The sequence below is a fragment of the Lagenorhynchus albirostris genome, chromosome 5 (assembly GCF_949774975.1).
Source record: "Lagenorhynchus albirostris chromosome 5, mLagAlb1.1, whole genome shotgun sequence".
Taxonomy (NCBI): Eukaryota; Metazoa; Chordata; class Mammalia; order Artiodactyla; family Delphinidae; genus Lagenorhynchus; species Lagenorhynchus albirostris.
In genome coordinates this window covers 136,733,694-136,750,183 of record NC_083099.1, presented here as the reverse complement: position 1 = coordinate 136,750,183, position 16,490 = coordinate 136,733,694, and the positions used below count along the sequence as shown (strand labels likewise).

Genomic DNA, 16,490 nt, shown 5'->3' with positions numbered 1-16,490 from the left:
ATGGTCATATTTATTTTATGGCTTCTGATCACTCTTAAAAGATACGAGCATTTCTGTCTCAAGTACATAGGACTAAGTTATCTTAAAGTTCCCATCCAAGATCAAAGTTTCTGGATTTTATATTACACAAAAAAATGTTACCAAGAAAGCAGGAACTTCCTCTATTTAGTACAAATCTCAAAAATTCTTCATCAGTAAAGACAGAGGAGAATATATTTCTATTTGTGACGGAGTAGAATACAATCCCCAGGGATGAGAAAATGATTACATGTGTTTTCTATGCAAGCTTCCCACAAAACAGAAAGAAATCCAGCTTAGAAAAAGTTATGAAAGTATTTCCAAAATAAATAGTAAGAAGTCAGTCATTTAAATAGGTAACATACCTGTATTCATTAGTATAATCGAAATCTTGTTTATTATGAGTCGGCTTTAGGAAATAACAGTCTATAATCCCCACTACTCCAACACCCATGTTGTTTGCCTGAAAAATAAAACTGGCATTTTAAACATGAAACATGATGCTTCAAACAATTATCCCTTCACCAAGATTTAAGATCTGCATGAAACATTTTCCTATATTTTATCTGATGCTCATGACATTTAGATTGAAAAACAGTGTCTGGCAGGTAATTTACCTTTCTGGGAGCTAACTCCTAAATATGTAACAGCAGCTTTCCTCCAGAACCACTTCCACTGTTAGCAAGTATTCATGTCGACAAGTATTATCATTCCCGATTTTATACTAGGGAAAAAAGATCCCCTCTACCGGGATGCCATTTCTTAGCTACTAAAAACCACAAGTAACTCCTTCCAGTATCCATAGTGCCTAGCAAAGGCTTTGGCACATAATATTCCGTAAGTTCGTTAGATAAAAATTAAAGACATTTATCCAAAGTTACACATTCAGTTGTTTACTGTGATGAAGTAAAAACTTTAATTCAACTGACCTAGGTTATTTTTTAAACCTGCTAGCTAAAACACTGAACTCAAAGTATCTGAGTCATTTTCTGATTATCTACATGTGATTAACACATGTATTTTGTTCACGACTATAGCTGAGTCTAAGTATAAAGAGAAAAAGTGGAATACTGGTTTCTGAGAATTTTCATAGATGCAACTATAGACAAAACCATGAAAACCTAATCATAATGCTACTCCACTAAAAACCATCAGTGGTTCCTCATTTCATACAACTTGTAAACCACAGAACCCTTCAATCTTAGTTCTTTTTTACCTCCTTTCTGGCCTCATCTTCCTCTCTCCCAATCCCCACTTACCACCTGGTCCAGGCATAACAACTCCCCTAATGATGCCATCCTCTCAGAAGCCTCTTTCTTTTCCTTTGCAGACATTCCTTTCTCTGTCTAGAAAGCTCTTGCCAGACTTCCCCAAACAGTAAATCAACTCAGTCTCATCTCAATCACCACTTTCTACAAGAAGCCCTTTCTGCTGCTCCAAGGATGTACCACATTCCCCTCATCAGAAAGAGCTCTGGGGGCATGTGCTGTACCTTTTCATCTTTTTATGCTGAGCATCTAGCGTGGAAAATCATACCAAGTATTTAATAAATGTTTACTGAATCCAAATACTATGACCAGTCCATCTTCTGGTAAAGAAAAACATTAAAAGTTGGCTGTAGGGCTTCTCTAGTGGCACAGTGGTTAGGAATCCACCTGCCAATGCAGGGGACATGGGTTCGATCCCTGGTCTGGGAAGATCCCACATGCTGTGGAGCAACTAAGCCCGTGTGCCACAACTACTGAGCCTGTGCGCCTAGAGCCCGTGTTCTGCAACAAGAGAAGCCACCACAATGGGAAGCTCGTGCGCATCAACGAAGACCCAATGCAACCAAAAATAAAATACATTTATTTAAAAAAAAAAAAGTTGGCTGTAAAAGCATATTTTTTACAAGGTTAAACTTAACCAGAAATTATATGTAATGCAAATTTAACTGGGTTGGAAAAATGGATTATGTACCTTAAGTCAAAACACTTGAGAAATAAGGCCTATTACCAAAAATACATTTCCAATTACCAGTGAAATTCAGAACTTTATAATTATAGAGTATTTCTGGCAAAAATTACTATTCCATGGCTTCCCTGGTGGCGCAGTGGCTGAGAGTCCGCCTGCCCATGCAGGGGACACAGGTTCGTGCCCCGGTCCGGGAAGATCCCACATGCCGTGGAGCAGGTGGGCCCGTGAGCCATGGCCGCTGAGCCTGCGCATCCAGAGCCTGTGCTCCGCAACGGGAGAGGCCACAACAGTGAGAGGCCCGCGTACCGCAAAAAAAAAAAAAAAAAAATTACTATTCCAATTATAAATAAAAATTAGCATTTTAAATAAAATTTATTGATACCTTGTACCATGGTTGTCATATTTCTGGATTTATATTTCTAATTGAAATCAGTGGTTACAAAGAAGAGCCCAACAAAGTTCATTTACTTTTTTTTTTTTTTTTTTTTTGCGGTACGCGGGCCTCTCACCGCTGCGGCCTCTCCTGTTGCGGAGCACAGGCTCCGGATGCACAGGCCCAGCGGCCATGGCTCACAGGCCCAACCGCTCTGCGGCATTTGGGACCCTCCCGGACCGGGGCGCGAACCTGTGTCCCCTGCATGGGCAGGCGGACTCTCAACCACTGTGCCACCAAGGAAGCCCTCATTTACTTTTTCAAAAATTGAAATATAGTTGATTTACAATACTATATTAGTTTCAGGTGTATGACACAGTGATTCAATATTTTATATACTCCATTTAAAATTATAAGATATTCGCTATATTCCCTGTGCTGTACAATATATCCTTGTGGCTTATTTATTTTATACATAGTAGTTTGTACCTCTTAATCCCCTACCCCTATCTCCCCCTGCCACCCTGCCCCCACTGGAAACCACTAGTTTGTTCTCCGTGTCTATGAGTCTGTTTCTGTTTTGTTACATTCACTCACTTGTTTTATTTTTTTGATTCCACATATAAGCGGTAACATACAGTACTTGTCTTTTCCTGACATATTATACTTCATTAAGCATACTATGCTCCAGGTCCATCCATGTTGTTGCAAACAATTTAGAATGAAATAAAATGAATAGAAAATGAACATCATAGAATTGGAAAACAAAATATGCCTGGACTTAAAACCTTAACAAAGCTGAATTTCAGAATTTATCACAAATTCTCAACACCCACCCACACAACAAAAAAATTTTCTGTGAAAACAGGTAAAGGATAAACAGATCGACATGGTGGGCAATGTTCACCATCCTACATTGAATTCTACAACAATGGAAGTGGCTTAGGAGGAAAACTCTGATATATTCAGGAACTAACTCCAGAAAAGTAAATCACCTATCAGATACTATTTTTTAGGCTATTGAGTCAACAACTAATTAAAACCAATCAATTTTATTCTAGTATGAAAAAAATCAAGGATCCTTTTCCAAGTGTAGAGAAAATATCTGCACCTGTGCCTGAGGTCTAAGGCTGGTTACTTATTAGCCCCAATTCCCTCATCTGTAAAAGAGATAAAATGTTCTGTCCTCAAATTAATATAAAAGCGTTCTAAGGTCAAGTGCCATACCAGTTATTAAAAACACTGACATTTAAAAGTCATTAGGCAAAAAGTACATTGTTACACATTTGACCCGATAACGTTATCCTAACTTTTTTTTTGCGGTATGCGGGCCTCTCACTGTTGTGGCCTCTCCCGTTGCGGAGCACAGGCTCTGGACGCGCAGGCTCAGCGGCCATGTCTCACGGGCCCAGCGGCTCCACGGCATGTGGGATCCTCCCGGACCGGGGCACAAACCTGTGTCCCCTGCATCGGCAGGCGGACTCTCAACCACCGCGCCACCAGGGACGCCCTGTTATCCTAACTTTTATAAAAGATACAGACATTTTCAGATATAAACTTACCCTTAACTGACATCCAACTTTTTCATAAGCTTTGATAAGTCTATTTCTGTGATACATCATTATCCCATAATGATCTTTATTTCTGCAGTTGAATCCAAAAGTAATTCTCACAGTTTTATTAGTCTTAAATGTTAAGGAAAATTCTGAACACACCACCTCATTCCCTTCAAACCACCCTTTTTTTTTTTTTTTTTTTTTTTTTTTTGCGGTACGCGAGCCTCTCACTGTTGCGGCCTCTCCCGTTGCGGAGCACAGGCTCCGGATGCGCAGACTCAGCGGCCATGGCTCACGGGCCTAGCCGCTCCGCGGCATGTGGGATATTCCCGGACCGGGGCACGAAGCCGCATCCCCTGCATGGGCAGGCGGACTCTCAACCACTGCGCCACCAGGGAAGCCCTCATTATTGAATCCAAAGGTGCAAAAAAGGGCAAAAGTTGGAGAGGACTGACTCTATCAAGATAAAAGGAGAAAGGGGGAAGGGAAGTACACTTGACTGATACGTATCTATATACAGCATCATAACAAGCAAAATAAAGGATACTAAAAATTTGGGTCGATAAATATCACGTTCAATGTAGGCAAGACTCTTCGAAACTAGCTGTGTCTTCACTTTCTGTCCACGCAAGATGATCTGCATTCGTGGCTTTAGATATAATATACTGCAGTAAGCCTGCAAAGACACACAATTATCTGTCCTTTCCACATAATTATCTATGGATTTGTTCAACATTACTTATGCATGTATTTAAAAAGGAAGCTACCGCCTTGCTTTGATAAAAGACATATTAACTCTTCAATAAAATACTATAGACTATAAAGGTGTATTAGTTAATATCTGAATACTTTTTATTAAAAACAAGCTCAATATACTGTAGCCAGTAAAAATGACTTACAGAAAACAATCTACTGACCTACATAGATGTTGATATGTTAAGTGAAAAAAAGTTAAGAAACAGCATGTATAGTATGGTCTCATTTTAATTTTAAAAATGTTTATGTGTACAAAAAGGACTATTTTCTGACTCTCCTGTCAAAACTATATATTGCTATTATAATTTTTAAAGCATCAATAAATTTTATTTGGGCAAAAATAAGCAAAATCTAATATAAGCAAAAGGGACTATTATAAGCTTGAAAAGGAAAAAAATCATAAATAATGCACCAACATTTCAGCACAGTAGACAAACAGCACTTCTTCCATATGGAGCTGTAAAAATCAGCAGTCATCTAAATGTGTTTTCCAGTCTTTTTTTTTTTTTTCTTTTTTTTTTTTTGGCCGCACTGAGGCTTGTGGGATCTTAGTTCCCTGACCAGGGACTGAACATGGGCCATGAAAGTGGAAGTGCCTAGTCCTAAGCACTGGACCGCCAGGGAATTCCCTAAACGTGTTTTCAATTCTTAATACATGGAAGTTTAGATACCTTAGAATTGTGACCAAACTTTGCATCCTAAAACATGTTAAAATATGATCTCCTGTGCCTGTCTCCAAGCTATCAGAAATCTCTGAGGGAAATGAACTGAACAACTTAAGGAGGATATATGAAAAGTTCAACACAAAACTAAAATTTGAACATTTCTCTTGTTTTTTTTCCTGACTCCTGATTTCAAAATTAGTGGTGTTTTGCCCATTTATAAAATTCATTAATGATATTTTAAAACATTTTTTTCATGGTACACTAACATTATACCATCTGCTCTGGCGACCTCTGTATACTCTTGAGTTAAGATTTTCTTAACAACTAGGACATACTTCACTAACACACTGGAGTATATCAAGGAATAGTAATAGCTGCCATTGTAATTGCCAGAATCTCAGAAAAAATTACATAGTATACTTGTAAACGTCAAATGAATCCTTAGCTTGGGGTTATGAAATAATTTTAGCACAAAAAAAGGGAGAAGGGGAATTCCCTGGTGGTCCAGTGGTTAGGACCACTCTCCCTGGTCGGGGAAGTAAGATCCCACATGCCACAGTGCAGCCAAGAAAAACAAAAAGAAGGAAAAAAAAGGGAATAGTATTATATGTCATATCATAGTGACTAAGAAACTTAATATTCTTTGTTTTAATTAATTTATTTATTTTGGCTGCGTTGGGTCTTTGTTGCTGCGTGGGCTTTCTTCGGTTGCAGCAAGCGGGGGCTACTCTTTGTCGTGGTGGCTTCTCTTGTTGCGGAGCATGGGCTCTAGGCGTGCGGGCTCAGTAATTGTGGCTCGTGGGATCTAGAGCGTTGGCTCAGTAGTTGTGGCGCATGGGCTTAGTTGCTCCGCGGCATGTGGGATCTTCCCGGACCAGGGCTCGAACCCGTGTCCCCTGCATTGGCGGGCGGATTCTTAACCACTGCACCACCAGGGAAGCCCGAAACTTAATATTCTTATTATATCAACACTGTTATATTGAGATATTAATTCCTTCAATCTTAAAAACATTCTCATCTCTAAGGTCAAATCTCAAAGATATTTATCACAAAATTATACTAACGTGCATTATGTATAGGCTATACATAATTTATTGCTTTAGGGTATCTGTGTGTGTGCGTGTTCTAGAGAATATTTTAAATTTTAAAAGACACACTCTGAATCTGGCGTTTTGATTGAATCAATCAATATGGCCATCACAGGACAAACTGATTCTAGTATTCCCAATTCAAATAATTAACCACACAGTGAAAGAACTTTTACAAGCACTGTTAGATCTCATGACTTCGCAATTAAAAAACTTTTCTAGGCAAATAAAACAAGCAGTGCACACGAGACAAATTTAATAAGTTGGTTCATGTCTGAGATACTTAGAGATTTCTGGCAGCATTTATAATACAAGTGGTTAACAATTTCCATTATTTGATGATTTTCTCACTCCCACAAAGAGAGCTGAATACATACCCTCAGAGAATAGTCACTCTCAGGGGCAATTTGGTCCATCCTTTCTTGCTTCTTGTACCCTTTCTTCCCTGCTGTCTCATCTAAATCTTCTGGAATTCTAATGTCATATTTATCCTTATCAAAATCAAACTCTGTTGCACTTTTGTAGCTGCAAAAATAATTTTTTATAAGAGCTAAATTTTAACTTCACCATAAGATAAGCAAGCAAAAAACTTTCAGTTAGCAAAACAAAACACGAACATGTGGTGGCAGTTAAGGTCAGAGGAGTTGGAGGGAGGGAGAGAGGGAGAAAAGAAACCCAGAAGGTACAGGAAAGAACTGTATTCATTCACACATTGCCATTGGGAATGTCAAATGATAGAGCCACATTCTGATAGTTTCTTAAAAAAATAAACATGCAACTACCATATGATCCAGCAATTACACTCCTGGGCATTTAGCCCACAAAATGATGACCATATTCCCACAAAAATCTCTATGCACACATTTTATAGCAGGGGTCTCCAACCCCTGGGCCTGTTAGGAACCCGGCCGCACAGCAGGAGATGTAAAGCTTCACCTGCTGCTCCCCATCACTGCATTACTGCCTGAACCCCACCCCCCAACCCTGTGGAAAAACTGTCTTCCATGAAACCGGACCCTGATGACAAAAAGGTTGGGAACCCCTGTTTTATAGCTGTATTTGTAATAAATGAAACTTGTAAACAACCAGATTGGTAAACACACTGTGGTCCATCCGTACAATGCAATTACCACTCAGCAAGTAAGAGGAAGCAAACGGACACACAAGAACCTCGATGAATCTTCAGAAAATTATGCTGAATGAAAAAAGCTAATCCCAAAAGGTTTCACACGGTATGATTCCAGTTACAGAATATTCTTGAAATGACAAAGTTACAGAAATGGAGAACATGTTAGAGGTTGCCAGGGATTAAGGAAGAAGTGGGTGTGGATATAAAAGGGATCCTTGAGTTGATGAAATTGTCCTGTACCTTGACTGTATCAATGTCAGTATCAACAGTACTATTGTACTGTAGTGTTCCAAGAAGTTATCTTTGGGGGAAACTGGGTAAAGAGTACATGAGATTTCTTACAACTACATATGAATCTACAATTATCTCAAAATTAAAAGTTAAAGAAAAAATGGTGGGGGGGATGGGAGGGGCAGGGAAGAAAGTAAGAAAAAGAAAATAAAAGAAAAATGGAATACAGGTGGTCAGAAAAGCACAAGAATTAAAGGATTTTAGGATTATCACTATGTGTGCTTTATTCCTATGGTTCAACAGATCTTAGATCTCTCAATATCACACATTTACCCTAAATTTTAGAACTTTATTTGCAAAGGATTTTATCCTCACAAAGATTTAGCAACACAGAAGTCTCATTTATATTATTTTTCTCAACAGATGCTGAATTGTGCTTAGTTTTATGTAATTAACCAAACAGACAAAGATTTCTCTAACTTACTCAAGTTGGGACTTGTTGGCTGGGCTTTATCTTTTCGTTTCATTTCTCTTTTTTTTTTGAGGAGAGGGATGGTATAACCAAGAGCGAAAATAGAGTGCTATGGAGACAGAATGGCAGGGCTAGGAAATTTATTTTTAGTAATATGAAATTATCTCAAATTGAAGCCAAAGTAGCCTCAATAAAATACCCTTGGAAAAGGTAAATCATTAACTATGCCATAAAATGAGGACCTTCCAATATATTCGCACTCTTGTGTGACAAAGCATGAATGTAATGAAATTATTCCCACATGGTTAACAACTAGCTGAGGTCTACCGTTTACCTTCTGAGATTCCAAATGATGATCCTTGTCCCCTTCTTACCGATGACAGCATCAAGCTCTGCCAGTAATTTCTGTTCCGTAGAAAACAGAGAATGTTCCAGAATTGCAGCAAGACTCGCTTTTGATTCTGTTAAATTAATTATCTGTCGTATATCCTAAGTTAAAGACTTAGACCAATGGCGTATTTTTCACAATTACAATATGGAAACCAACTCAAACTAACTGAAAAACCATTTCCTAAATTATTTTCTAAGTTTTAAAATGATAGTGTGATTTCAAATGAACACCAAGAAGGATGAAGTATGAAGAAGTTTATTATTATTCCTACTTTAATTATTTCCAATATTTGAATGTTTATACAGAAGACATTTTCCTAAGGATATCTTGCTTTTTCATTTTTTGGCGAAAATATCAAGCCAGATCATAAGCTTATCAGACCACAAAAAGACTGAAATAAAGAAGCTTAACATAAAATGCAATCGCCTTATGCTAAGGATTTCCATGGCACAATTCCAATAGAGAAAACAAAGGGACAAACATTTAGCCCAGATGTAGAGTAGAGGCAGTGGATAGGAACAAGAGCTAGAATGGAAGGTATGATTAAAAAACAAGAATCTGGAGGGGGGACAGAAGGATGGAATGGTTCAGATTATTTCTTCATAGTTTCAATTTCAAAATCAAAAGGATATGGTCTTTGTTGAATGCCACTATTGGGACAACAACATGTTCTGCTTTTATGACTTCCAAGTAGGTCTGAGACAAGAAGCCCACGCTCATGCTTTCTCCATTTTTGGTAAAAACCATTGCATCTTTACCCAAACGCATAGAACCTGACTTGAAGCCATTCCCATACAATCCAACTGGGACGTGACCATTCATGGTGACTTTGTCACTGAAGCCAAAGCTAAAAAGAAAAAAAAATTTAATAAGTATGTATAATCTTCATTTATGTTAATTCAAAAACTGTAATACCAAGTAAAGTGCCTAAGTTTGAATGTTAGCCTCATCCTTCCTTGCTGTACAATCTTGGGCAAATTACTTTTAATCTATATTGATGTGTTTCCCTATCTCTGAAAAGAAGGAAACCAAATCCACATTATAGGGATGTAAAGATTACACATACTAAAACAGGAGCTCATTGCCTGGCACATCCCAGCTAAATGGCTGAATTATAATTTAGGCTCCAGGGACCTTGAGATTTCACCCCATGAAATCTCTTCCTCTAAGTGTGAAGGGTTCTCTTGTTCTCAGCAAGCCTGCCGTACCGTGATTATCGATCGGGTGAACCTGACTTTTTTATCAGTGTAAGGAGTATTTGAGAGACAGTAGAAAGGCCTCTGAGGCAAATCCTCCCTCTACCTCATACCTGTACTATGTATCTTAGCTTCTATTTCAGGCACAGTTGGCTTCATCCTGACATCCTATTCTGTGACCCTAGAGCCCAAGCCCTTACAACTACGCTACTTCCTCATCCTCTGTGTCACTTTAAAATTACCAGTCCCCATTCCCCAAAGTGGTAAGTTTTATAGGAAATAGTAGCTAAAACTATTTCCACTAAAGCACAAACAACTGATGTCAATGTGCTACAACTCTAAAGGAATGGTGGAATTTTAGATAAGTCAGAAATGGGGAGCGGGTGATGAGAATGGCAGGGACTGCTTAATAATCTAACAGTAGGGCTTCCCTGGTGGCGCAGTGGTTGCGAGTCCGCCTGCCGATGCAGGGGACATGGGTTCATGCCCCGGTCTGGGAAGATCCCACATGCCGTGGAGCGGCTGGGCCCGTGAGCCATGGCCGCTGAGCCTGCGCGTCCAGAGCCTGTGCTCCACAACGGGAGAGGCCACAACAGTGAGAGGCCTGCGTACCGCAAAAAATAAATAAATAAATAAATAAAATAATAATAATCTAACAGTAGTAGAAAATGACAGAAGACTTAGGAGAATAGAGCACACTGTGGGTATAGCATTTCATGTTTAAAAAACAAAAACTACAGGGTCTAAGTATGACACATGAAACACCTGAACTAGGTAAAAGCAATGATTTTAAGGAGTGTGACACTTTACATACCTCAGCATTTTATGTAATTTGTCTGAAGTCATACCATTCCCATTATCAGTGAATGTCAGGCATATATGGTCATTTATCACTGTTTTGTCAATCCATATCTGTTTAGCATTCACATCAGGATCGTAAGCATTATCTGAGAAACGAAAGTTTTGCGAAATTTTGATTCTGCATTTTGAAGAAGAGCAATTAGTTCAGAACAACACTTTGACAAGCAACAGAATAATATATTTTAAGGAAAATTTAAAAGCTGAAATGTTTTAGAACTCCTAAGATTTGACAACATGAAACTAAACTGTACCATGCTATATATTGTTCATTGACTATTACAGAATTAACTCTATCTAAAGCCCTCCATTTGTTATATAGAGAGCAGAGACTGGTACCCACTACACTGAAAAAGTGTAAAGCCAGAAGAATCGCTGCACTGAAGAGATGATCAAGACAGGAAGGTCTTCTTCTGCCCAAAGAACTAGCCTAGCTATCATAAGGGAAACTGAGAGCTGAGTGTCAACAGCACTGCAAGTTAACATGGAAGGTCCACAACAGTTACTGAATAAATGAGAAAGCAGTATGCTAACCTATACACACAGATGAAGGTTCACTTCTACCCAGTTCTTCAAATTGTAGTCCTTTTCAATCTGACAGAAGTTTCTGGTGGCTGGTACATTTTTCTAATCTCTGTACACCTCACCGTTTAACACCCTTGCCTAGCATACTTGTTTCTCTCAGAACAGGTAAGTATGAGGAATATATCAAAGAAAAACGAAAAAATTTTCAACAGTAGCAGTAATAAAATCAACTTGTGAACTATCTAAGATCTATCAGAATATCCCTGACTAAAAATACTTTTGAGGTATATTTTCAAGTCTTCATTATAATATAAATAATGGTTCTCAAACTATCCTTCTGTAAGTCCTCAATTAAAATCAAATAATCTTTTCATCAACCACCTTAGCTTCATAAAAAAAACTTAAAAATCCGATACACCACAAAGAGCACCATGACTTTCAGTTGCCCAAACCCAAAGCTAGAGAAGCACTATGATGAACAACCCCAGGCTAAGTAGCTCCTCCCGTTGCCATGAAAAAGAATGACCGTGAATAGCTGCAACGTTATCTCATTTGCACTTCAGATCTACATCTGAACAGCACATGTTAGCTGAGACTCTGGAAAATCTAACTTCACCAAAGAAAAGAAGGGTTCTCAAATTTTCTTTCTTTTCTTTTCCTTGCACATCCAACATAGGACCCTTCCTTGATAATGAATCTAAAGAATTCCCAAGAATTCATGTGCACTAATTTTACCAAGAAAAAAATCATGACCCATAATGCAAATCTGAACACAACCTTGCCTCTTTCCTCATGTTCATTAAAACACTTTTAAATATAATCTTATACCTTGATCATTCTATCTACTGGAAAAACCAAGAATTTATTATCACAAATCTAACATAATATAATCCTCCTAGTTACTAACACCAGAAAAATTAATCCACTGTTATAAATATTTTCAGACTACTAAAAAAAAAACATAATTCTCACTTTTTGGCAATAGACGTATTTCTTTTATAATGGACTAAAAATATTTTCAACATAAATGCTTTAGGACTTTGCAAATTAAAATACTTTGATAGTAATATAGGGAAATACTCTGAGTAGGGAAGGCTGAGCACTGATTAACTTGACATCAGTTTGAATAGTTGTTATGCTAGGTAACCTTTACCAATGTTATCGCTGAGATACACTTTGGTTTTTTTTAAAAGCACATCTGCATACTATTTTTCAATAAAAAGCTTTTTAGAACTTCAATTGCAAGCAACAGATTATATACGAAACACGAATTTACTTACCTATTAATTCAGCAACCGCACTAAATGGCCAAGTGTGACTAGTAGAATTTGTATGTAAAAACTTCGGGCAAAGCTGAAATAAACCAATGATTCATGTAAATTAATTAAGGTCTTACTTTTGAGAACAGACGCCAAAATAATTTTCTGTCCCAGTATTAAGAGAGACCAAGCAAGAATGACTTAGCTGCTTGTGTCAGGATATACCTGGAAGACATAACCCGGAAAATGAGATTCCTGGAAGATACGGCTGTAAATCAACTAAACAGTTTCTCATCAAGCTGTGCTGCAAAACCCTTGCCTCCTGTGTCCACCAATCCAGAGCCATATCATAAAGTGCCCAATCCCAAAGCTATCCACCCTACAAGACCTACCTCAAAATTACCATGAGATAAAACTAAGACTTTGTCAAAGGGGTGTTTTCTCCTTTAGTGCATTAAGCTTAAGAAACTTAGCTTTGTTTATTAATCAACAGGCTTTTCTCATCGTCTCTCCAAGTTCATTATATCAACAGTTGAACTTGCAGCCCTGGAACAGTATACATCTATAAAGCCTTCAAACAATGTCAAATAACAGTTCAAATGCAACAAACCTTCTTGACCTCCAGAGATTTTATGTCTGATTCATGGTAATACAGTATGGAAGAGTATGTTAATCAACCTCATGCTATAGGGAACTCTCTAAATTCCTGAGTAGTGCAGATATCAAATGCCTAAAAATGTACAAACAAAGGCTGAGGCTTGGAAATTTCAATATGCAGAGTATTTCCATGAAATGAGGACTTTTTTGTGTTCATTTTGAACAGATTATCTCATATTTAAGGGGGAAAAAAGAGGCACTTTAAGTGTTTCATGTGAAGAGCCCTAGAAGTATGATTAGATTATAAATCCAACCAGCTGCATTTACAGCGTTCAGCTGCTGCCGCAAGGTGTCAGAAAGAGGTCTACTTTTCCTCTGTCCACCCTCGATTTTAGACAATCCCTAAGCATTTGTTTACTATCAGGTTAAAGTACACATGTGAAAAATAGTATTCTGTAGAAGAGTGGTCTTCGAACTGGAGCATATGTAATTCAGACCTTCTATGGCATATTTTCTATAGCATACATCCACGTAATAATGGTGTATAAGGAATTCCCCAACTTTCTAAAACAAGGGTTTTTATAAAGAAAATCAATTTCCAGGCCTTCATCTTCTACAAGAAACCTTTTGTCAAATTAGTATACCTGAGTCCTGTCCCAGGCCCTCCCCTTGCACAATCATCAGTCCTCCATTTATAAAAGAATACATAGTGTACTCCTCACCCATTCTAAATCTTACTATGGGGCATGGCTTTGGGGTGTAAAGCCTCTGGCTACCAAAGCAGAAAACGATTAAATCAACACCAGAAACCCTTAGAATAGTTTCTGTCTTTGCTCTCAATTTTATGAATTTGTTAGGTGTGAAGTCTGGAGTTAGAAATTGGGTATTTCGGTCCATGTTGTAATACTTTGATTTTAGATGTACGGCAGACTGTGGGCAGACTGTCAACTTACATTTAATAACTTCATCCTATATACCAACTCCAAACTGACATGGCACACATTGTTCTTGAGTAAGAGTCCCGGGGGAACAAAGCAAAGAAGGCATCAGTAAGAAAAGATGAATGTTAAACAGTGGCCTTTTGGGTATTTAAACAAAAGCATTATCTTCAACTACTCTTAATTCTCATCTCTCGAACATGTCATCAGCTGGAAAGAAAAACACCCTTCAACAGCCAACACACACACACACACACACACACACACACACACACACACACACACACACACACACACACACACACACACACACACACACACACACACACGACATGGACTGTGGAGTATCTTTAACTAGATGTGTGATCCTGGGTAAGCAACTTAACCCTCTGTGCCTCAAGTTTTATCATCTGTGAAAATGAGGATGATAATAATATCAGGTTACCAAGACATTAAGAGAATTAAAAAACTTAATATTTATAAATGCTTAGAAGAACACCTGGGACATAATAAGCGTTATAAGTGTATGTTTTTTTAAAAAGGTAAGTATACCCTTAAAGGCACAAATGAACTCATATATAAATAAAGAAAATCCTCAAGGGCCTCAAGTAAAGAAGGAATTAAAAACTAAAATAAAATTTGAAAATGTGGATTAGAGTGGGGTGCTTAACTGGAATACAAAGGTTTCAATTTTAATGGTGACTCAGGGATAGGAGACATGGCAGAAGAGAAGCACGCACTTGAAGTAACTGCCCCCTTTTACCTCCTCAGTAAAAAAGGGGGTGGGGGGAATATGCCCAATGCGAAGCTTTCTGTTTTGCTCTGGACTCTAGGTTAAAATCAAACAAAAAAATTGTAACATGAAATTCTGTAAAGAGGCATGCCTTCACTTGGGTTAAGCATTTCAATTTATATAACCTGCAGAACCACTGTGGAGACACAGCCTCAACCAGACTGCATAGGATTCTCCCAGAGACATTATTTGGGGAATATTTGAGTACACAATCTAAAATAACATTTAAGGAAACAATCCACCAGGAGAAAATATTAGCAGACAAGATACAGCAGTATTAGGCATCGCCCCCCAACACTAGGTAAAAGAAATAACAGCCTATAAAACAGGAATCTCTTGAAATAACTAGACATTTAAAAAGTAATCCTCGGGCTTCCCTGGTGGCGCAGTGGTTGAGAGTCCACCTGCCGATGCAGGGGACACGGGTTTGTGCCTCGGTCCGGGAAGATCCCACATGCCAAAGAGCGGCTGGGCCCATGAGCCATGGCCGCCGGGCCTGCGCGTCCGGAGCCTGTGCTCCACAACGGGAGAGGCCACAACAGTGAGAGGCCCACGTACCGCAAAAAAAAAAAGTAATCCTCCCCTCCAAAAAACACACAAAAATGAGATACAACGAAGACCACACATATTTTAAAGAATCAATAGAGGGACTTTCCTGGTGGTGCAGTAGTTAAGAATCCGCCTGCCAATGCAGGGGACACAGGTTCAAGCCCTGGTCCAGGAAGATCCCACATGCCGCGGAGCAACTAAGCCCGTGCGCCACAACTACTGAGCCTGCGCTCTAGAGCCTGTGTGCCACAACTACTGAGCCCGCATGCCACAACTACTGAAGCCCACATGCCTAGAGCCCATACTCTGCAACAAGAGAAGTCACCACAATGAGAAGCCCATGCACAGCAACGAAGAGTGGCCCCTGCTCACCACAACTAGAGAAAGCCCGCACGCAGCAACAAAGACCCAACGCAGCCAAAAATAAATAAATAAAAAATATATATTAAAAAAAAGAATCAATAGAACTTTTAGAGTCAACAAATAGTCACAAATTTAAAAAATCATTTAAATATAAGATGGAAGCCTGAACACATGGACAGTGTTTACCTCTGCTCCCTCCTGAAGCCGCTCTATAATGAAGGAAAAAAAGGGGCAGAAACCCAGAAGAACAAAAAGAATCAAAGAAGTGATTACTAATAGCAGACAAAATAGTCAGTAGTTTGGAAACTGGAAAGCACAGACTAGTGACAACTGATTTAATAGCCTGGAAAAAGCTAAATCCGAAGCCTGTAGGAGATGAGAAAACCAACCAGAAGCAGGTCAGGAACCTTGGCAACCCCAGAAAGTCTTAGAAATTAGACTTTGTACCTTTGAAGTAAAAGATACTAGAAGTTGTATGAAAACAAGATAGGTTGACAGTCTTTAAAAGAAGAAAGATTCCCCAGATCCTTCTTTTAACCTGAGCAGCCCTTCAACTACCCTCAGCAAACCACGTAAGGCTGGAGGTCTGTTCTCTGGAGAAACTGACAGCGGCAGGCTCACAGACAATCAAAAGCAGGTGGGTTAAAAGCAGGTCAGCAAATAGACCAGAAATAAACCCTCTCATATATGGTCAAATGATTTTCCACAAGGGTATAAAGACCATTTAATGAGGAAAGGACAGTTTTTTCAACAGACAGTGCTGGGAAAACTGGATAT

At 38.7% G+C, this 16,490-nt stretch overlaps 1 protein-coding gene across 1 annotated transcript in view; it reads right to left on the bottom strand.

Moving 5' to 3' along the window:
• Positions 1-16,490, bottom strand: part of MORC3 (MORC family CW-type zinc finger 3) — a 42,416-nt gene that overhangs the window by 21,003 nt on the left and 4,923 nt on the right. The window contains exons 2-9 of the mRNA XM_060150915.1: positions 12,495-12,567; positions 10,646-10,778; positions 9,268-9,482; positions 8,579-8,726; positions 6,790-6,937; positions 4,451-4,579; positions 3,910-4,032; positions 384-481 (exon numbers count right to left, since the gene is read on the bottom strand). Of these exons, the coding sequence (XP_060006898.1) occupies positions 384-481; positions 3,910-4,032; positions 4,451-4,579; positions 6,790-6,937; positions 8,579-8,726; positions 9,268-9,482; positions 10,646-10,778; positions 12,495-12,567 (1,067 nt within the window). The remainder of the gene's footprint in view (positions 1-383; positions 482-3,909; positions 4,033-4,450; positions 4,580-6,789; positions 6,938-8,578; positions 8,727-9,267; positions 9,483-10,645; positions 10,779-12,494; positions 12,568-16,490) is intronic.